Consider the following 22,421-nt stretch of genomic DNA (forward strand, 5'->3'; position numbering starts at 1 on the left):
TGGAAGTGGCACTTGGGGACAGGATCTGGAATTCCCTGACAGGAGAAATTGGGATTGATCCCAGAGTGATCCAGGCTGGATTTTGGGAACAATTCCTGCCCCATTCCCAGCAGAATTCCCAATCCCTGTAGAAGTGACACTTGGGGACAGGACCTGGAATTCTCTGGCAGGAGGGGTTGGGATTGATCCCAGGAAATGGCCTCGAGTACTTCCAGGGAAGTTCAGGTTGGATTTTGGGAACAATTCCTGAGGAATCCCCAATCCCCGTGGAAGGGACACCTGGGGACAGGACCTGGAATTCCCTGACGGGTGGGGTTGGGATTGATCCCAGATTGATCCCAGTTGGATTTTGGGAACAATTCCTGCCCCATTCCCAGAGAATTCAAGATCCCATTGGATGTGACACCAGGGGACAGGGACCTGGAATTCCCTGGCAGGAGGGGTTGGGATTGATCCCAGGAAATGGCCTCGAGTTCTTCCAGGGAAGTTCAGGTTGGATTTTGGGAACAATTCCTGCCCCATTCCTGAGGAATTCCCAATCCCTGTGGAAGGGACACTTGGGGACAGGATCTGGAATTCCCTGGCAGGAGGGGTTGGGATTGATCCCAGAGTGATCCAGGGAAGTTCAGGCTGGATTTTGGGAACAATTCCTGCCCAGGGAGGTTTGGAATCCCCATTCCTGAGGAATCCCAATCCCCGTGGAAGAATTATTATTATCATTATTATTATTATTATCATCGTTACTATTATCATCATTATCATCATCATTATACATTATTCATTATACATTATTCATTATACATTATACATTATACACTAATAGATATTAATAATATTATCATCATTATTATTATTATCATTGTTGTTATTATCATCATTATCATCATCATCATTATACATTATACATTATACATTATACATTATACATTATACACTAATAGATATTAGTATTATTATTATTATCATCGTTATTATTATTATCATTATCATCATCATTATACATTATTCATTATACATTATTCATTATACATTATTCATTATACATTATTCATTATACATTATACATTATACACTAATAGATATTAATAATATTATCATCATTATTATTATTATCATTGTTGTTATTATCATCATTATCATCATCATCATTATACATTATTCATTATACATTATACATTATACATTATACACTAATAGATATTAGTATTATTATTATTATCATTATTATTATTATCATCGTTATTATTATTATCATTATCATCATCATTATACATTATTCATTATACATTATTCATTATACATTATTCATTATACATTATTCATTATACATTATACATTATACATTATTCATTATACATTATTCATTATACATTATACATTATACACTAATAGATATTAATAATATTATCATCATTATTATTATTATCATTGTTGTTATTATCATCATTATCATCATCATCATTATACATTATACATTATACATTATACACTAATAGATATTATTATTATTATTATTATCATTATTATTATTATCATCGTTATTATTATTATCATTATCATCATCATTATACATTATTCATTATACATTATACATTATTCATTATACATTATTCATTATACATTATTCATTATACATTATTCATTATACATTATACATTATACACTAATAGATATTAATAATATTATCATCATTATTATTATTATCATTGTTGTTATTATCATCATTATCATCATCATCATTATACATTATTCATTATACATTATACATTATACATTATACACTAATAGATATTAGTATTATTATTATTATCATTATTATTATTATTATCATCGTTATTATTATTATCATTATCATCATCATTATACATTATACATTATACATTATACATTATACATTATTCATTATACATTATACATTATACACTAATAGATATTAATATTATTATTATTATCATTATTATTATTATTATCATCGTTATTATTATTATCATTATCATCATCATTATACATTATACATTATACATTATACATTATACATTATTCATTATACATTATTCATTATACACTAATAGATATTAATAATATTATCATCATTATTATTATTATCATTGTTGTTATTATCATCATTATCATCATCATCATTATACATTATTCATTATACATTATACATTATACATTATACATTATACACTAATAGATATTAGTATTATTATTATTATCATTATTATTATTATCATCGTTATTATTATTATCATTATCATCATCATTATACATTATACATTATACATTATTCATTATACATTATTCATTATACATTATTCATTATACATTATACATTATACATTATTCATTATACATTATTCATTATACATTATACATTATACACTAATAGATATTAATAATATTATCATCATTATTATTATTATCATTGTTGTTATTATCATCATTATCATCATCATCATTATACATTATTCATTATACATTATACATTATACATTATACACTAATAGATATTAATATTATTATTATTATCATTATTATTATTATCATCGTTATTATTATTATCATTATCATCATCATTATACATTATACATTATACATTATACATTATACATTATTCGTTATTCATTATACATTATACATTATACACTATACATTAATATATATTAATATTATTACTATTAACATTAATATTATTATCATTCTGCTTCTTCCTCCTCCTTCTCCTCCTCCTCCTTGACTTTAATCAGAATTTTGGATTTTCCTTCCCCAAAATCTCCCTGGGTTGTTTCAGGTCCCTTTCCCATTCCAATGAATTCCAATTAATTAAATTCCAATTAATTAAATTCCAATCAATCTCCAGCAATGTTTGGAATTTGGGTTGAATTTGGATTTTTTGGTTTTTTTGCAGGTACTGCCCGGGCGGCCCCGACTCGGACTTTGAATATTCCAGCCAGTCGTACACGGGATACGAGGTGCTGCCGCTTGATTTTACTGATTTCTCCTTTTAAATTCAATTATTTTTTCATTTTTAATTCAATTCTTTCTAAATTCTTAATTCAAGAATTCTTTTATTTTTATTTGTCGTTAATTTCTTAATTATTCCAACGTTTTTGAGCCGGGCTTTGGCTTAGGCTGGGCTTGGTTTCTGCAGGAATGAAGCAGAAAATAAATCAGAAACTCCAAATGAACTTTGGTAAACACAGAAACCCAAATAAATTTATAAATGCAAAAATCCAATTAAACTTTATAAATGCAAAAATCCAAATAAACTTTTATAAATGCAAAAATCAAAGCAAAAAATAAACACGAAAATCAAAATGAAAATAAACACAAAAATCAAAATAAAAATTAAGACAAAAATCAAAATAAAAATAATCACACCGAAATAAAAACAAACACAGAAATCGAAATATAAAAATAAATTTTAAAAATCCAAATAAACTTTGATAAACACAAAAATCCAAATAAACTTTTATAAATGCAAAAATGAAAGCAAAAAATAAACACAAAAATCAAAATAAAAACACATCAAAATAAAAAATAAACACAGAAATCGAAATAAAAATAAATTAAAAAATCCAAATAAACTTTGATAAACACAGAAATGAAAATAAACTTTTAGAAATGCAAAAATCAAAGCAAAAAATAAACACAAAAACCAAACTGAAAATAAACACCTAAAAATAAAAATAAACGCATCAAAATAAAAAATAAATCCAGAAATCGAAATAAAAATAAATTTAAAAAATCCAAATAAACTTTGATAAACACAGAAATAAAAATAAAGTTTATAAATGCAAAAATCAGAATAAACTTTTATAAATGCAAAAATCAAAGCCAAAAATAAACACGAAAATCGAAATGAAAATAAACACAAAAATCAAAATAAAAATAAACACAAAAATAAAAATAAACACATCGAAATGAAGATAAACACAGAAATCAAAATAAAAATAAATTTAAAAAACCAAATAAACTTTGGTAAACACAGAAATTCAAATAAACTTTATAAATGCAAAAATCCAAGCAAAAAATAAACATGAAAATCAAAATGAAAATAAACACAAAAATCAAAATAAAAATAAATTTAAAAATCCAAATAAATTTTGATAAACACAGAATTCAAAATAAACTTTATAAATGCAAAAATCCAAATAAACTTTTATAAATGCAAAAATCAAAGCAAAAAATAACCACGAAAATCAAAATGAAAATAAACACAAAAATCAAAATAAAAAAACATCAAAATAAAAAATAAACACAGAAATCGAAATAAAAATAAATTTAAAAAATCCACATAAACTTTGATAAACACAGAAATCCAAATAAACTTTTATAAATGCAAAAATGTGAATAAACTTTTATAAATGCAAAAATCAAAGCAAAAAAAACCACAAAAATCAAAATAAAAATAAACACAAAAGTCAAAATAAAAAGAAACACATCAAAATAAAAATAAACACAGAAATCAAAATGAAAATAAATTTAAAAATCCAAATAAACTTTGGTAAACACAGAAATCCAAATAAACTTTTATAAATGCAAAAATCTGAATAAACTTTATAAATGCAAAAATCAAAGCAAAAAATAAACACAAAAATTGAAATGAAAATAAACACAAAAATCAAAATAAAAATAAACACAGAAATTGAAATAAAAATAAATTAAAAATCCAAATAAACTTTGGTAAACACAGAAATTCAAATAAACTTTTATAAATACAAAAATCAAAATAAAAATAAACACATCAAAATAAAGATAAACACATCAAAATGAAGATAAACACAGAAATCAAAATAAAAATAAATTTAAAAAATCCAAATACATTTTGGTAAACACAGAAATCAAAATAAACTTTATAAATGCAAAAATCCAAATAAACTTTTATAAATGCAAAAATCAAAGCCAAAAATAAACACAAAAATCAAAATGAAAATAAACACATCAAAATAAAAATGAACTCAGAAATCGAAATAAAAATAAAATTTAAAAATCCAAATAAACTTTGGTAAACACAGAATTCAAAATAAACTTTTAGAAATGCAAAAATCAAAGCAAAAAAATAAACACAAAAATCAAACTGAAAAGAAACACATCAAAATAAAGATAAACACAGAAATCGAAATGAAATAAATTTAAAAATCCAAATAAATTTTGGTAAACACAGAAATCCAAATAAACTTTTATAAATGCAAAAATCAAAATGAAAATAAACACATCAAAATAAAGATAAACACAGAAATCAAAATAAATTTAAAAATCCAAATGAACTTTGATAAACACAGAAATCCAAATAAACTTTTATAAATGCAAAAATCTGAATAAACTTTATAAATGCAAAAATCAAAGCAAAAAATGAACACAAAAATTGAAATGGAAATAAACACAAAAATCAAAATAAAAATAAACACAGAAATTGAAATAAAAATAAATTAAAAATCAAAATAAACTTTATAAATGCAAAAATCAAAATGAAAATAAACACATCAAAATAAAGATAAACACAGAAATCAAAATAAAAATAAATTTAAAAAATCCAAATAAATTTTGGTAAACACAGAAATCAAAATAAACTTTATAAATGCAAAAATCCAAATAAACTTTTATAAATGCAAAAATCAAAGCCAAAAATGAACACAAAAATCAAAATGAAAATAAACACATCAAAATAAAAATGAACACAGAAATCGAAATAAAAATAAAATTTAAAAATCCAAATAAACTTTGGTAAACACAGAATTCAAAATAAACTTTTAGAAATGCAAAAATCAAAGCAAAAAAATAAACACAAAAATCAAACTGAAAAGAAACACATCAAAATAAAGATAAACACAGAAATCGAAATGAAATAAATTTAAAAATCCAAATAAATTTTGGTAAACACAGAAATCCAAATAAACTTTTATAAATACAAAAATCAAAATGAAAATAAACACATCAAAATAAAAATGAACACAGAAATCAAAATAAAAATAAAATTTAAAAATCCAAATAAACTTTGGTAAACACAGAAATCCAAATAAACTTTTATAAACACAAAAATCAAAATAAAAATAAACACAGAAATTGAAATAAAAATAAATTAAAAATCAAAATAAACTTTATAAATGCAAAAATCTGAATAAACTTTTATAAATGCAAAAATCAAAATGAAAATAAACACATCAAAATAAAGATAAACACAGAAATCAAAATAAAAATAAATTTAAAAAATCCACATAAACTTTGATAAACACAGAAATCAAAATAAATTTATAAATGCAAAAATCCAAATAAACTTTTATAAATGCAAAAATCAAAGCCAAAAATAAACACATGAAAATAAACACATCAAAATAAAAATGAACACAGAAATCAAAATAAAAATAAAATTTAAAAATCCAAATAAATTTTGGTAAACACAGAAATCAAAATAAACTTTTATAAATGCAAAAATCCAAATAAACTTTATAAATGCAAAAATCAAAGCAAAAAATGAACACAAAAATTGAAATGGAAATAAACACAAAAATCAAAATAAAAATAAACACATCAAAATAAAAATAAGCACAGAAATCGAAATAAAAATAAATTTTAAAAAATCCAAATAAACTTTGATAAACACAGAAATCAAAATAAATTTATAAATGCAAAAATCCAAATAAACTTTTATAAATGCAAAAATGAAAGCAAAAAATAAACACAAAAATCGAAATGAAAATAAAAACAAAAATCAAAATAAGAAATAAACACAAAAATAAAAATAAACACATCGAAATGAAGATAAACACAGAAATTAAAATAAAAATAAATTTAAAAATCCAAACAAACTTTGGTAAACACAGAAATCCAAATAAACTTTATAAATGCAAAAATCTGAATAAACTTTTATAAATGCAAAAATCAAAAAATAAACACAAAAATCAAACTAAAAAATAGACACGGAAATCAAGATAAAAATAAATTAAAAAAAATAAAAATAAACTTTGATAAACACAAAATAAACACAAAAATCAAAATAAACTTTAATAAAAACAAAAATTAAAATAAAAATAAACACAAAATCAAAATAACAATAAATTTAAAAAATCAATAAACAGTAAACACAAAAATAAAAATAAAATAAACACAGAAATCAAAATCAAAATCAAAATAAAAATAAACTTTGATAAACACAAAAATAAAAATAAAAATCAAAATAAACTTTGATAAACACAAAAATAAACACAAAAATCAAAATAAACTTTAATAAAAACAAAAATTAAAATAAAAATAAACACAAAAATCAAAATAAAAATAATTTTAAAAAAATCAAAATAAAAAGTAAACGCAAAAATAAAAATAAAATAAACACAGAAATCAAAATCAAAATCAAAATAAAAATAAACTTTGATAAACACAAAAATAAAAATAAAAATCAAAATAAACTTTGATAAACACAAAAATAAACACAAAAATCAAAATAAACTTTAATAAAAACAAAAATTAAAATAAAAATAAACACAAAAATCAAAATAAAAATAATTTTAAAAAAATCAAAATAAAAAGTAAACGCAAAAATAAAAATAAAAATAAATAAAAATATATAAAAATAAACTTTGATAAACACAAAAATAAACACAAAAATCAAAATAAACTTTAATAAAAACAAAAATTAAAATAAAAAAACCACAGAAATCAAAATAAAAATAAATTAAAAATATAAAAATAAACTTTGATAAACAAAGAAATCAAAATAAAAAATAAACACAAAAATCAGAATAAAAAGTAAATTAAAAAATCAAAATAAACTTTGACAAACACAAAAATCAAAATAAATTAAAAAATTGAAATAAACTTTGACAAACACCAAAATTCAAAATAAAAAAACACAAAAATCCAAATAAACTTTGATAAACAAAAATCCAAGCAAAAAAGAAACACAATATTAATTAAAATTATATAAATAAATTATTTTAAAATTAAGATTCTATCCCTTCAAGTAATATTTTACATTATAATTAAAATTCTATTGCTTAAAATAACATTTTAAATTATAAATAAATTATATTACTTACAATAATATTTAAATTTAAAACCGTATTTCTTAAAATAATATTTTAAAATTAAAATGATATTATTTAAAATATTATTCTAAATTAAAATTAAAATTCCATGACTTAAAATAATATTTTAAATAAAAATTCAAATCGTATTATTTAAAATAAGATTCTAAATTAAAATTAAAATTCTATGACTTAAAATAATATTTTTAATTATAAACAAATTATATATAATATTTTAAATTAAAACTCTATTTCTTAAAATCATATTTTAAATTAAAATTAAAATTACAATTACATTATTTAAAATAATATTGTAAATTAAAATTAAAATTCCATGACTTAAAATAATATTTTAAATAAAAATTAAAATCGTATTATTTAAAATAAGATTCTAAATTAAAATTAAAATTCCATGACTTAAAATAATATTTTTAATTATAAACAAATTATATTACTTAAAATAATATTTTAAATTAAAACTGTATTTCTTAAAATCATATTTTAAATTAAAATTAAAATTAAAATTACATTATTTAAAATAATATTCTAAATTAAAATTAAAATTCCATGACTTAAAATAATATTTTAAATTAAAACTGTATTTCTTAAAATCATATTTTAAGCTAAAATTAAAATTACAATTACATTATTTAAAATAATATTGTAAATTAAAATTCTATGACTCAAAATAATATTTTAAATAAAAATTAAAATGATATTATTTAAAATAATATTCTAAATTAAAATTAAAATTCTATGACTTAAAATAATATTTTTAATTATAAACAAATTATATTACTTAAAATAATACTTTAAATTAAAACTGTATTTCTTAAAATCATATTTTAAATTAAAATTAAAATTAAAATTACATTATTTAAAATAATATTCTAAATTAAAATTAAAATTCCATGACTTAAAATAATATTTTAAATAAAAATTAAAATCGTATTATTTAAAATAAGATTCTAAATTAAAATTCTATGACTTAATATTTTTAATTATAAACAAATTATATTACTTAAAATAATATTTTAAATTAAAACTGTATTTCTTAAAATCATATTTTAAATTAAAACTAAAATTAAAATTACATTATTTAAAATAATATTCTAAATTAAAATTAAAATTCTATGACTTAAAATAATATTTTAAATTAAAACTGTATTTCTTAAAATCATATTTTAAATTAAAATTAAAATTAAAATTACATTATTTAAAATAATATTCTAAATTAAAATTCTATGACTCAAAATAATATTTTAAATAAAAATTAAAATGATATTATTTAAAATATTATTCTAAATTAAAATTAAAATTCTATGACTTAAAATAATATTTTTAATTATAAACAAATTATATTACTTAAAATAATATTTTAAATTAAAACTGTATTTCTTAAAATCATATTTTAAATTAAAATTAAAATTAAAATTACATTATTTAAAATAATATTCTAAATTAAAATTAAAATTCTATGACTTAAAATAATATTTTAAATTAAAACTGTATTTCTTAAAATCATATTTTAAGTTAAAATTAAAATTACAATTACATTATTTAAAATAATATTGTAAATTAAAATTCTATGACTCAAAATAATATTTTAAATAAAAATTAAAATGATATTATTTAAAATATTATTCTAAATTAAAATTAAAATTCTATGACTTAAAATAATATTTTTAATTATAAACAAATTATATTACTTAAAATAATATTTTAAATTAAAACTGTATTTCTTAAAATCATATTTTAAATTAAAATTAAAATTAAAATTACATTATTTAAAATAATATTCTAAATTAAAATTAAAATTCCATGACTTAAAATAATATTTTAAATTAAAACTGTATTTCTTAAAATCATATTTTAAATTAAAATTAAAATTAAAATTACATTATTTAAAATAATATTCTAAATTAAAATTCTATGACTCAAAATAATATTTTAAATAAAAATTAAAATGATATTATTTAAAATATTATTCTAAATTAAAATTAAAATTCTATGACTGAAAATAAGATTTTTAATTTTAATTAAATTTTGAAATTGCAAATATTATGAATGGGTTTGCATCAGTGGTGATAAAATTCATTAATTTTTAAATTTGAATTGAAGGAATAAATTGAATTCAGGAACATTTGAATATTTAGGAGGAATTTTTAAAACTTTTTCTGATTTTTCATCATTTTTGTGACTCCCACGAAAAACATTGAAAGAATTTGGAATATTCCAGATCTGGAATGAAAGCTCTTGGAATGGAAGAATTTGAAAATAAAAATGGAAGAATTTTAAAATAAAAATGGAAGAATTTTAAAATAAAAATGGAAGAATTTGAAAATAAAAATGGAAGAATTTGAAAATAGAAATTGAAGAATTTTAAAATAAAAATGGAAGAATTTGAAAATAAAAATGGAAGAATTTTAAAATAAAAATGGAAGAATTTGAAAATAAAAATTGAAGAATTTTAAAATAAAAATGGAAGAATTTGAAAATAAAAATGGAAGAATTTGAAAATAAAAATGGAAGAATTTTAAAATAAAAATGGAAGAATTTGAAAATAAAAATGGAAGAATTTGAAAATAAAAATTGAAGAATTTTAAAATAAAAATGGAAGAATTTGAAAATAAAAATTGAAGAATTTGAAAATAAAAATGGAAGAATTTGAAAATAAAAATTGAAGAATTTTAAAATAAAAATTGAAGATTTTTAAAATAAAAATGGAAGAATTTGAAAATAAAAATTTAAGAATTTTAAAATAAAAATGGAAGAATTTGAAAATAAAAATGGAAGAATTTTAAAATAAAAATGGAAGAATTTGAAAATAAAAATTGAAGAATTTTAAAATAAAAATGGAAGAATTTTAAAATAAAAATGGAAGAATTTGAAAATAAAAATTGAAGAATTTGAAAATAAAAATGGAAGAATTTTAAAATAAAAATGGAAGAATTTGAAAATAAAAATGGAAGAATTTGAAAATAAAAATGGAAGAATTTGAAAATAAAAATTGAAGAATTTTAAAATAAAAATGGAAGAATTTGAAAATAAAAATTGAAGAATTTGAAAATAAAAATGGAAGAATTTGAAAATAAAAATTGAAGAATTTTAAAATAAAAATGGAAGAATTTGAAAATAAAAATTGAAGAATTTTAAAATAAAAATGGAAGAATTTTGGAATAAATTGTGGAATAAAAATTGAAGAGTTTCAGAATAAAAATGGAAGAATTTTAAAATAAAAATTGAAGAATTTTGGGATAAAAATGGAAGAATTTTGGGATACAAATTGAAGAATTACAAAATAAAAACTGAAGGATTTTAAAATAAAATTTGAATAATTTTGGGATACAATTTGAAGAATTTTTAAATAGAAATTGAAGAATTTTATAATAAAAATTGAAGAATTTTGGAATCAAAATTGAAGAATTTTGGGATAAAAATGGAAGAATTATAAATTAAAAATTGAAGAATTTTAAAATCAAAATTGAAGAATATTGGGATACAATTTGAATAATTTTTAAATAAAAATTGAAAAATTTTTAAATAAGAATTGAAGAATTTTAAAAATAAAAATTGAAGAATTTTGGAATAAAAATTGAAGAAATTTAAAATAAAAATGGAAGAATTTTGGGATAAAAATTGAAGAATTCAAAAATAAAAATTGAATAATTTTAAAATAAAAATCGAAGAATTTTGGAATAAAAATTGAAGAATTTTAAAATAAAAATTGAGGAATTTTAAAACAAAAATTGAATAATGTTAAAAATGGAATAATTTTGGAATAAAAATTGAAGAAATTTAAAATAAAAATTGAATAATTTTGGGATAAAAATTGAATAATTTTAATATAAAAATTGTAGATTTTTGGAATAAAAATTGAAGAATTAAAAAAAATATTGAAGAATTTTGGAATAAAAATGGAATAATTTTGGAATAAAAAATTGAAGAATTTTGGAGTAAAAATTTAAGAATTTTAAAATAAAAATTGAACAATTTTGGGATAAAAATTGACGAATTTTAAAATAAAAATTGAAGAATTTTAGAATAAAAATTGAAGAATTTTAAAATAAAAATTAAAGAATTTTTAAATAAAAATTGAAGAATTTTAAAAATAAAAATTGAAGAATTTTGGAATAAAAATTGAAGAATTTTAAAATAAAAATTGAAGAATTTTAGGATACAAATTGAAGAATTTTAAAATAAAAATGGAAGAATTTTGGGATAAAAATGGAAGAATTTTAAAATAAAAATGGAAGAATTTTAAAATAAAAATTGAAGAATTTTGGAATAAAAATTGAAGAATTTTAAAATAAAAATTGAATATTTTTAAAATAAAAATGGAAGAATTTTGGGATACAATTTGAAGAATTTTAAAATAAAAATTGAAGAATTTTAAAAATAAAAGTTGAATAATTTTGGGAAAAAAATTGAGTCATTTTTGAATAAAAATTGAAGAATTTTGGAATAAAAATTGAATAATTTTAAAATAAACATGGAAGAATTTTGGGATAAAAATTGAAGAATTTTAAAATAAAAACTGAATAATTTTCAAATAAAAATGGGAGAATTTTGGGATAAAAATTTAAGAATTTTAAAATAAAAATGGAAGAATTTTACAATAAAAAAGGGAGAATTTTGGTGTTTTCTGTTAGAAATCTTTGACTTTTTCCAGCTTTTCAGGCGCCAAATTCCAATTGAAAATTTTCCGGTTTTTCCTTTGCGGGTTTGGAGCCTTTGGGTCCCTCAGGGTTTCCAATTTTCACCATTTTGGGGTTTTTAATTCCATTTTTGATGGAGATTTGGTTTGAAAATGGAATTTTTGTGTTTTCAGCCGACGTCGATGAGGGCGATCCGGGCGCGCTACGACCCCTTCCTGCAGGCACGGCAGCGGCTGCAGCAGGTAAATCTAATTAATTAATTAAATTTTATTTAATTCCATTTCATTTAATTTAATTCCATTTAATTCCATTTAATTTTATTGTATTCCATTTGATTCCTTTTTATTCCATTTTATTCCAATTGAGATTAAAGCTACGACCCCTTCCTGCAGGCACGGCAGCGGCTGCAGCAGGTAAATCTAATTAATTAATTAAATTAAATTAAATTTAATTCCATGTAATTTAATTTTATTTTATTTTATTGTATTCCATTTTATTCCATTTTATTCCAATTGAGATTAAAGCTACGACCCCTTCCTGCAGGCACGGCAGCGGCTACAGCAGGTGGGTTCATTCATTTCATTTCACTTCATTCACCTGCAGCAGGTGGGTTCATTCATTTCATTTCACTTCATTCACCTGCAGCAGGTGGGTTCATTCATTTCATTTCACTTCATTCACCTGCAGCAGGTGGGTTCATTCATTTCATTTCACTTCATTCACCTGCAGCAGGTGGGTTCATTCACTTCATTTCATTTCACTTCGTTCACCTGCAGCAGGTGGGTTCATTCACTTCACTTCACTACTTCACTTACTTCATTTCATCTAATTTCATTTCATTCCATTCCATTCCATTTTATTCCATTTCATTCCATTTTTTGATTCCATTTCATTCCATTTCATTCCATTTTTTAATTCCATTTCATTCCATTTTATTCCATTTTTTAATTCCATTTTATTCCATTTTTTAATTTCATTTCATTCCATTTCATTCCATTTAATTCGATTTTATTCCATTTTTTTCCATTTTATTCCATTTTATTAAATTTAATTCCATTTCATTCCATTTCTTTCCATTTCATTCCATTTGTTAATTCCATTTCTTTCCATTTCATTCCATTTTTAATAATCATTCCAAAGGAATTTGATTTGGGTTTGTTGTGGAGAATTGGATGTGAAAAGTTTCGTTTTTTATTGATCTCCAAATCCAGTGGAAAATTCTACAAAAATTCAGAATTTTTCCCTCAGGATTTTGAGAATTAAAGGAAATTTTTCAAATGGTGGGCTGCAGAAATTAAAAATTAAAAATTAGAAATTAAAATTAAAATTGAAATTTCTAGAGTTAAATCAGAGCAGGCACAGAGTGCAGCAGGGAAAGTTTATGAATTTTATTAAATTTTATTAAATTTTATCCAATTTTAGATGAAAAAATCAAATTATTTCCATTTTTTGAACTGTTGGGCTGCAAAAATTCAAAATTAAAAATTTAAAAATTAAAAAATAAAAATTAAAATTTAAAAAAGAAAATTTAAAAATCAAAAATTAGAAATTAAAAATTAAAATTGAAATTTCTAGAGTTAAATCAGAGCAGGCGCAGAGTGCAGCAGGTGAATTTTATTCAGTTTTATTCAATTTTATTCAATTTTAGATAAAAAAATCAAATTATTTCCGTTTTTGGAACTTATGCACTGCAGAAATTCAGAATTAAAAATTAAAAATTCGAAATTAAACATCAAAAATGAAGAATTAAAAAATTAAAAATTAAAAACTTTAAAATTCAAAAAATTCAAAATTAAAAACTTTAAAACTAAAATTTCAAAACTTTAAAATTTAAAAATTTAAATTCAAAAAATTAAAAATAAAATTAGAAATTACAAAATAACAAATTAAAAATTTTAAAAAGTAAAAATTATTAAAAATTTTACAAGTTAAAAAATTAAAATTAAAAATTTAGAAATTAAAAGTTAAAACTTAAAAATTAAAAACTTTAAAAATTCCAAAATAGGAATTAAAAGTTAAAAGTGAAGAATTTAAAAATAAAAAATAAATTTCCAGAGTTGAATTTGTCAATTTTCCATTGCCCAGCTCTCATTTCTGTGTAAAAATTGGGAATTTTTTAGGAAAATTCTCCACAAATTCAGAATTTTTTCCCTCAGGATTTTGAAAATGACTGGAAATTTTTGACACTGAAAAGAAAATTTCCAACTGGTGAACTGCAGAAATTAAAAAATTGAAAATTTTAAATTTAAAAGTTTAAGAATTTAAATTTCAATTTTTAGAGTTAAATCTATTAAATTTTAAAGGAAAATTTGGAGGAGTAAGGGAAATTAAAGATTTAAAATTTAAAAATTTAAATTTCAATTTTTAAAATTTAATCTATGAAATCCTAAAGGAAAATTTTAAGGAGTAAGGGAAATTGAAAATTGAAAATTTAAAATGGCAAAATTTAACAATTTAAATTTCAATTTTTACAGTTAAATCTATGAAATTTTACAGGAAAATTTCAAGGAGTAAGGGAAATTAAAAAATTAAAAATTTAAAAATTCAAAATTTAAACGTAATTTCAATTTTTTAGAGTTAAATCTATGAAATTTGACAGTAAAACATTGAGGAGCAAGGGAAATTAAAAACTAAAAATTAAAAAATTAAAAATTTAAATTTCAATTTTTAGAGGTAAAGCTATGACATTTTACAGGAAAATTTCAAGGAGTAAGGGAAATTAAAAATTCAAAATTTTAAAAATTCAAAATTTGAAAATTTTAATTTCAATTTTTAGAGTTAAATCTATGAAATTTTAAAGGAGAATTTTGAAGAGTAAGGGAAATTAAAATTTTAAAATTTAAAAATTCAAAATTTAAATTTCAATTTTAGAGTTAAATCTATGACATTTTAAAGGAAAATTTTGAGGAGTAAGGGAAATTAAAAATTAAAATTTTTAAATTTTGAATTTTTAAATTTTAAATTTCAATTTTTAGAGTTAAATCTATGAACTTTTACAGGAAAATTTTGAGGAGTAAGGGAAATTAAAAATTAAGAATTTAAAAATTAAAAAGTAAAAAATTTAAATTTCAATTTCTAGAGTTCAATCTGAAATTTTAAAGGAAAATTTTGAGGAGTAAGGGAATTAGAAAATTAAAAATTTAAAAATTCAAAATTTAAAAATTTATATTTCAATTTTTAGAGTTAAATCTATGAAATTTTAAAGGAGAATTTTGAGGAGTAAGGGAAATTTGAAGGAATAAAGAAAAAAGGATTACAGGAAATTGTAAAGATTAAAGGAAATTTTAAAGATTAAAGGAAAATTTTAAATTTGAAAGGAGAATTTGGAGAATTGAAGGGAAATTTGAGGTTTGAAAGGAAATCCAAAGAATTTTTTGCCTTTTCCCAGTTGGGGCCATTTCCAAGAGCAAAAATTCCGATTTTTCAGCAAAATCCCCTCCAGTCCCTGCCCTGAGTTCTCCCAGGGAAAATTGAAATTTTTATGGAGTTTTTACAAAAAATTGAATTTAAAAAACCTTCACAAACCGGAAATTTCACTGCTGAAACAGCAAAAAATCCAACACAGCTTGGGGAAATCCAGAATTGCTGCGAAATCTTTGGGGTAAATCCCAAATTTCTGATTTTTCCTGGCATAATTTGAATTTTCCTTGTGATGATTTGAATTTTTCCTGGGATAATTTGAATTTTTCTGGTGATTTTTTTCATTTTTTCTGTAATAATTTGAATTTCATTTTATTTTATTCTATTTCCAGCTGCAGCAGCTGGGGCACAGCGTGGACAGGGTGGAGCTCATCGTGATGGGCGGGATAAATTGAATTTTTTCTGTAATAATTTGAATTTTTTTTGTAATAATTTTAATTTTTCCTGTAATAATTTGATTTTTTTTGTAATAATTTGAATTTTTTTGGATATATTTTTAATTTCCAGCTGCAGCAGCTGGGGCACAGCGTGGACAAGGTGGAGCTCATTGCGATGGGAGCGAGAATTTGAATTTTTCCTGCGATAATTTGAATTTTTCCTTTAATAATTTGAGTTTTTCCTGTAATAATTTTTATTTTAATTTATTTTATTTCATTTCCAGCTGCAGCAGCTGGGGCACAGCGTGGACAAGGTGGAGTTCATTGCGATGGGAGTGAGAATTTGAATTTTTCCTGCGATAATTTGAATTTTTCCTGTAATAATTTGATTTTTTTTGTAATAATTTTGATTTTAATTTATTTTATTGCATTTCCAGCTGCAGCAGCTGGGGCACAGCGTGGACAAGGTTGAATTCATCGTGATGGGAGGAACGTTCATGGCCCTGCCCGAGGATTACCGAGATTTCTTCATCCGGAACCTGCACGACGCCCTCTCCGGGCACACCTCCAACAACGTGGCCGAGGCTGTCAGGTGGGAAATACTGAAAATTTCAATTATTTATTGATCTATTTTATATTGATTCATAAATATACCCTGTAAATATGCCGTATTTATGAATATACAACGGCGATTATTGATGAAATTGTGCATTCACACCTGCACCGTGCCCTGTGTGTGCACAGCTCCAATAACGGCCCTGAGGCTGCCAGGTGGGAAATATTGAAAATTTCAATTATTTATTGATCTATTTTATATTTATTTATAAATATACCATGTAAATATGTCATATTTATAAATACACAATGGAAATTATTCATGAAATTGTGCATTCACACCTGCACCGTGCCCTGCGTGTGCACAGCTCCAATAACGGCCCTGAGGCTGCCAGGTGGGAAATATTGAAAATTTCAATTATTTATTGATCTATTTTATATTTATTTATAAATATACCATGTAAATATACCATATTTATAAATACACAATGGAAATTATTGATGAAATTGTGCATTCACACCTGCACCGTGCCCTGCGTGTGCACAGCTCCAGTAACGTCCCTGAGGCTGCCAGGTGGGAAATATTGAAAATTTCAATTATTTATTTGTCCATTTTATATTTATTTTTAAATATACCCTGTAAATATACCATATTTATAAATACACAATGGGAATTATTGATGAAATTGTGCATTCACACCTGCACCGTGCCCTGTGTGTGCACAGCTCCAATAACGGCCCTGAGGCTGTCAGGTGGGAAATACTGAAAATTTCAATTATTTATTGATTTATTTTATATTTATTTATAAATATACCATGTAAATATGTCATATTTATAAATACACAATGGAAATTATTGATGAAATTGTGCATTCACACCTGCACCGTGCCCTGTGTGTGCACAGCTCCAGTAACGTCCCTGAGGCTGCCAGGTGGGAAATACTGAAAATTTCAATTATTTATTGATCTATTTTATATTTATTTATAAATATACCCTGTAAATATGCCGTATTTATGAATATACAATGGCGATTATTGATGAAATTGTGCATTCACACCTGCACTGTGCCCTGTGTGTGCACACTTCCAATAACGTGGCTGAGGCTGCCAGGTGGGAAACATTCATAATTTAAATTATTTATTTGTCCATTTTATATTTATTTATAAATATACCCTGTAAATATACCGTATTTATGGATACACAATGGGAATTATTCATGAAATTGTGCATTCACACCTGCACCGTGCCCTGTGTGTGCACAGCTCCAGTAACGTCCCTGAGGCTCTCAGGTGGGAAATATTGAAAATTTCAATTATTTATTGATCTATTTTGTATTTATTTATAAATATACCATGTAAATATATCATATTTGGGAATATAAAATGGGAATTATTGATGAAATTGTGCATTCACACCTGCACCGTGCCCTGGGCACAGCTCCAGTAACGTCCCTGAGGCTCTCAGGTGGGAAATATTCATAATTTAAATTATTTATTCATCTATTTTGTATTTATTTATAAATATACCCTGTAAATATATCATATTTAGGAATATAAAATGGAAATTATTGATGAAATTGTGCATTCACACCTGCACCGTGCCCTGGGCACAGCTCCAGTAATGTCCCTGAGGCTCTCAGGTGGGAAATATTCATAATTTAAATTATTTATTGATCTATTTTGTATTTATTTATAAATATACCCTGTAAATATACCTTATTTATAAATACACAATGGCAATTATTGATGAAATTGTGCATTCACACCTGCACCGTGCTCTGGGCACACCCCAGTAACGTCCCTGAGGCTCTCAGGTTTGAAAACAATTCCTGAGTTTTTGCTTCCCTTCCCACAAGGGAAGACCCCCGAGAAGGCGACTGCGCAAACACGAACACCCTGATGTGAGAAACACGACATGGGTCAGTTCCACATTGCAAAGTTGTGAAAAGACAGGAGAGCCAATGATGTAAAGTTTCATTACCGACATCTTTCAAAATTGAACATCAGCATTAGCAACATCAGCAAAATCTGTGACCAAATTAAGAGGTTGAGGGAAAAGCTGAAAACTCGAACTACAGTTAAAGTCCGGTGATGAGGTTTTCTTTGTTTGAAGAGTTGATGGTTTCTTTGAAGAGTTGATGTCTCAGTCTTGAATCTTTGTTGCGTCTTTGGAGTTTCGTTGTAGAAATGTCAAGTGCAGGTTTTTGGATTTCAGTCCCAATGCCAGCACGGGTTTGCTGCGTCTCTGTGCGCGATGACAAAGACCGGATGTGGCTCTTGCTGCCGTGATCTAGTTGAAGTGTTAGAACATGGGTTGGACTTGATGACCTTACAGGTCTCTTTCAGCCTAGAATTTCTGTGATTCTGCGATTCTCTTGAAGTTGTGATGAGCAGATCATTTATGCAGTAGTAGAATCTTGAATCCTGGAAATTTCTGTGAACTGAGGACCAGACTTGGACAACGAGACATCAACAGATTATATACATCACGACAATCCCATCCTGTCAGATTATATACATCACGACAATCCCATCCTGTCAGATTATATACATCACGACAATCCCATCCTGTCAGATTATATACGTCACGACAATCCCATCCTGTGACAGGTAGAAAATCACTTTGGTTGGAATTTTTACACATGACAATCCTTTTGTGACGCGACCAGCCCGGTGGGAACATTCACCCATTGCCAGTGGGTATTGGAATAGGAATCCCAACACGACCAGTTGGATTGTGCCTGGGCCAGTCTGACCCTCGCTGCCGGGCCAAAGGCAGCAGCTGTGGTGTGTCACCCCAGAGACACCTTGGTGTGTCACCCCAGAGACAGCTTGGTGTGTCACCCAACCCAGAGACACCTTGGTGTGTCACCCAACCCAGAGACACCTTGGTGTGTCACTCCAGAGACACCTTGGTGTGTCACCCAACCCAGAGACACCTTGGTGTGTCACCCAACCCAGAGACACCTTGGTGTGTCACCCCAGAGACACTTTGGTGTGTCACCCCAGAGACACCTTGGTGTGTCACTCCAGAGACACCTTGGTGTGTCACCCAACCCAGAGACACCTTGGTGTGTCACCCAACCCAGAGACACCTTGGCTTGCTGGAGGTTGCAGCTGGGCACTGAACAAGGCCAGGTTTGTGAGGAACTCTGTTTATCTCAGGAGGAATGGCTTCAGGCGATGGTGAAGAGAAAAGGAGAGGATTCTGCTGGAGGGTTTAAATCCAGAGGTTTAAGAATCCCAACATGACCAGTTGGATTGTGCCTGGGCCGGTCTGACCCTCACTGCCGGGCCAAAGGCAGCAGCTGTGGTGTGTCACCCAACCCAGAGACACCTTGGTGTGTCACCCAACCCAGAGACACCTTGGTGTGTCACCCCAGAGACACCTTGGCTTGCTGGTGGTTGCAGCTGGGCACTGAACAAGGCCAAGGTTGTTAGGAACTCTGTTTACCTCAGGAGGTGGTGAAGAGAAAAAGGAGAGGATTCTGCTGGAGGGTTTAAATACAGAGGTTTAGGAATCCCAACACGACCAGTTGGATTGTGCCTGGGCCGGTCTGACCCTCTGTGTCACCCCAGAGATACCTTGGTGTGTCACCCCAGAGACACCTTGGTGTGTCACCCCAGAGACACCTTGGTGTGTCACCCAACCCAGAGACACCTTGGTGTGTCACCCAACCCAGAGACACCTTGGTGTGTCACCCCAGAGACACCTTGGCTTGCTGGAGGTTGCAGCTGGGCACTGAACAAGGCCAGGCTTGTTGGAACCCCGTTACCTCAGGAGGAATGGCTTCAGGCGATGGTGAACAGAAAAGGAGAGAATTCTGCTGGAGGGTTTAATGTCCAGAGGTTTATTCCATGGTTACAGAGGTCTGAACGTGAGGACCTGCTCCAACAGAATTCGGCCGCATGCCCTGATCACCATTTTAAGCTCAGGGACAGGGGGAGGGGAGGGACAGGTGAGCACCAACCAGGTGACAGGGGCAGGGTCTCAGGGGGGGATGACACCCAGACAGGCCAATGACCCCTGGCCTGAGGGGCATCCTTTGAACTCGACCAACCACAGGACACCTTGCTGGAACGTTAACCCTGACTGACAGCCCAGCGGGGGCTCGGGGGGAAGGGGAGCAGAGGTGTAGGCACACCCGGCGAAGGGAGTTTACAGCGAGTGGGCACCAGAGCTGTGTCTGCGCCGGTGGCACGCGCCGTTCCCGACGTTTAACGACAGAGGGTTGCCGTTGATGTCAAATAGTGACAGAACGTAGCAAGATGCCTTCCCTTTCGGCATCGAGGGCAAATAGAAATTTCATTTGATGTCCCACAGCAATCTTTTTTAAGGTGCTTTAGTTTACCACAACCTATCGCAGACATTTCTCCACAGAAATCCTTTCTCTCGGGTTTCTGTGTCTTGGGGAGGCCAGAGGCTCCAGCAGACACGGTAAACAATTATTATCAGCTGCTGGGGGATGCACCAGGGGCACCTTGATTGGCTCATTTCCCATGTTTATAATTAAGGGCCAATCACCAGTGCCAGCCAGGGGACTGAGTCCTTGAACACAACTTTGTTGTGGATTCTTTCTATCTATTCTTAGCCTGGCCTAGCTGCTCTGCAAACCTCTCTATATTCTGATTAGTACAGTAATAATGTATTATATATAATATCTTAATAAATCAAGCCTTCTGATCAAGAAACAAGATTCACCGTCTCTCTCTCACCAGCAGCGCCCACTCAGGCGCGGTGATAACAACCAAAGCAGACAGGCTTTTTATTAGGGTTTACTTGTACAGCATTAACAGAATTTTCTCAACATTTGCCTTGTTTTTCTGAAAGCTTTTCAATTTTATCCATTCGTTGTGTCAAATTGTGTTCCAGTGTTTCTTCCAAAGCATTGACCTGTGAATTTGCAGTGTTTTGTGAACTCCTGAGTTTACTGCAAGCTGTTAGCATCTGTGTAATTGTTGGAGGCTGATCAGGCAAAGCTAAAATAATTTTTCTACATTCATCATTAGCATTTACAGAAGCAAGATTTTGAATGATATAAGAGCGGGCTTGTTCATCTGGGCATTGCCTTTCAACTGCTGGAGTCAATCTATCCAAAAAAGAACCATAAGGTTCAGTTTCACCTTGTTTGATCAGTGGATAAGAACTCAAATGAGAGCCAGGGGGCTCAAGTGAAAGCAAGGCTTTTTTAGCAGCATTTTGAATGTCTGCTAACACAGGCCTGGGCAGTTCAGCTGCTTCATTTTCAGGCCTGCTGTAAGGTGAATCACCGGCTAATTGAGCAACATCTACGTTGGCATAATCAGTATTTGCATATCCTTCAACCAACTTATTAAGTAGTTTTTTTCCATTGTAATTCCCATAGTGGGTGCTGTGAATTGGT

The 22,421-nt window shown here is 26.0% G+C and overlaps 1 protein-coding gene across 1 annotated transcript in view; it reads left to right on the forward strand.

Moving 5' to 3' along the window:
- Window positions 1-22,421, forward strand: part of ELP3 (elongator acetyltransferase complex subunit 3) — a 198,767-nt gene that overhangs the window by 17,899 nt on the left and 158,447 nt on the right. Inside the window, exons 5-7 of the mRNA XM_058802830.1 lie at window positions 2,912-2,975; window positions 12,859-12,927; window positions 16,920-17,074. Coding sequence (XP_058658813.1) covers window positions 2,912-2,975; window positions 12,859-12,927; window positions 16,920-17,074 — 288 coding nt within the window. The remainder of the gene's footprint in view (window positions 1-2,911; window positions 2,976-12,858; window positions 12,928-16,919; window positions 17,075-22,421) is intronic.

Source organism: Ammospiza caudacuta, chromosome 3 (assembly GCF_027887145.1).
Source record: "Ammospiza caudacuta isolate bAmmCau1 chromosome 3, bAmmCau1.pri, whole genome shotgun sequence".
Taxonomy (NCBI): Eukaryota; Metazoa; Chordata; class Aves; order Passeriformes; family Passerellidae; genus Ammospiza; species Ammospiza caudacuta.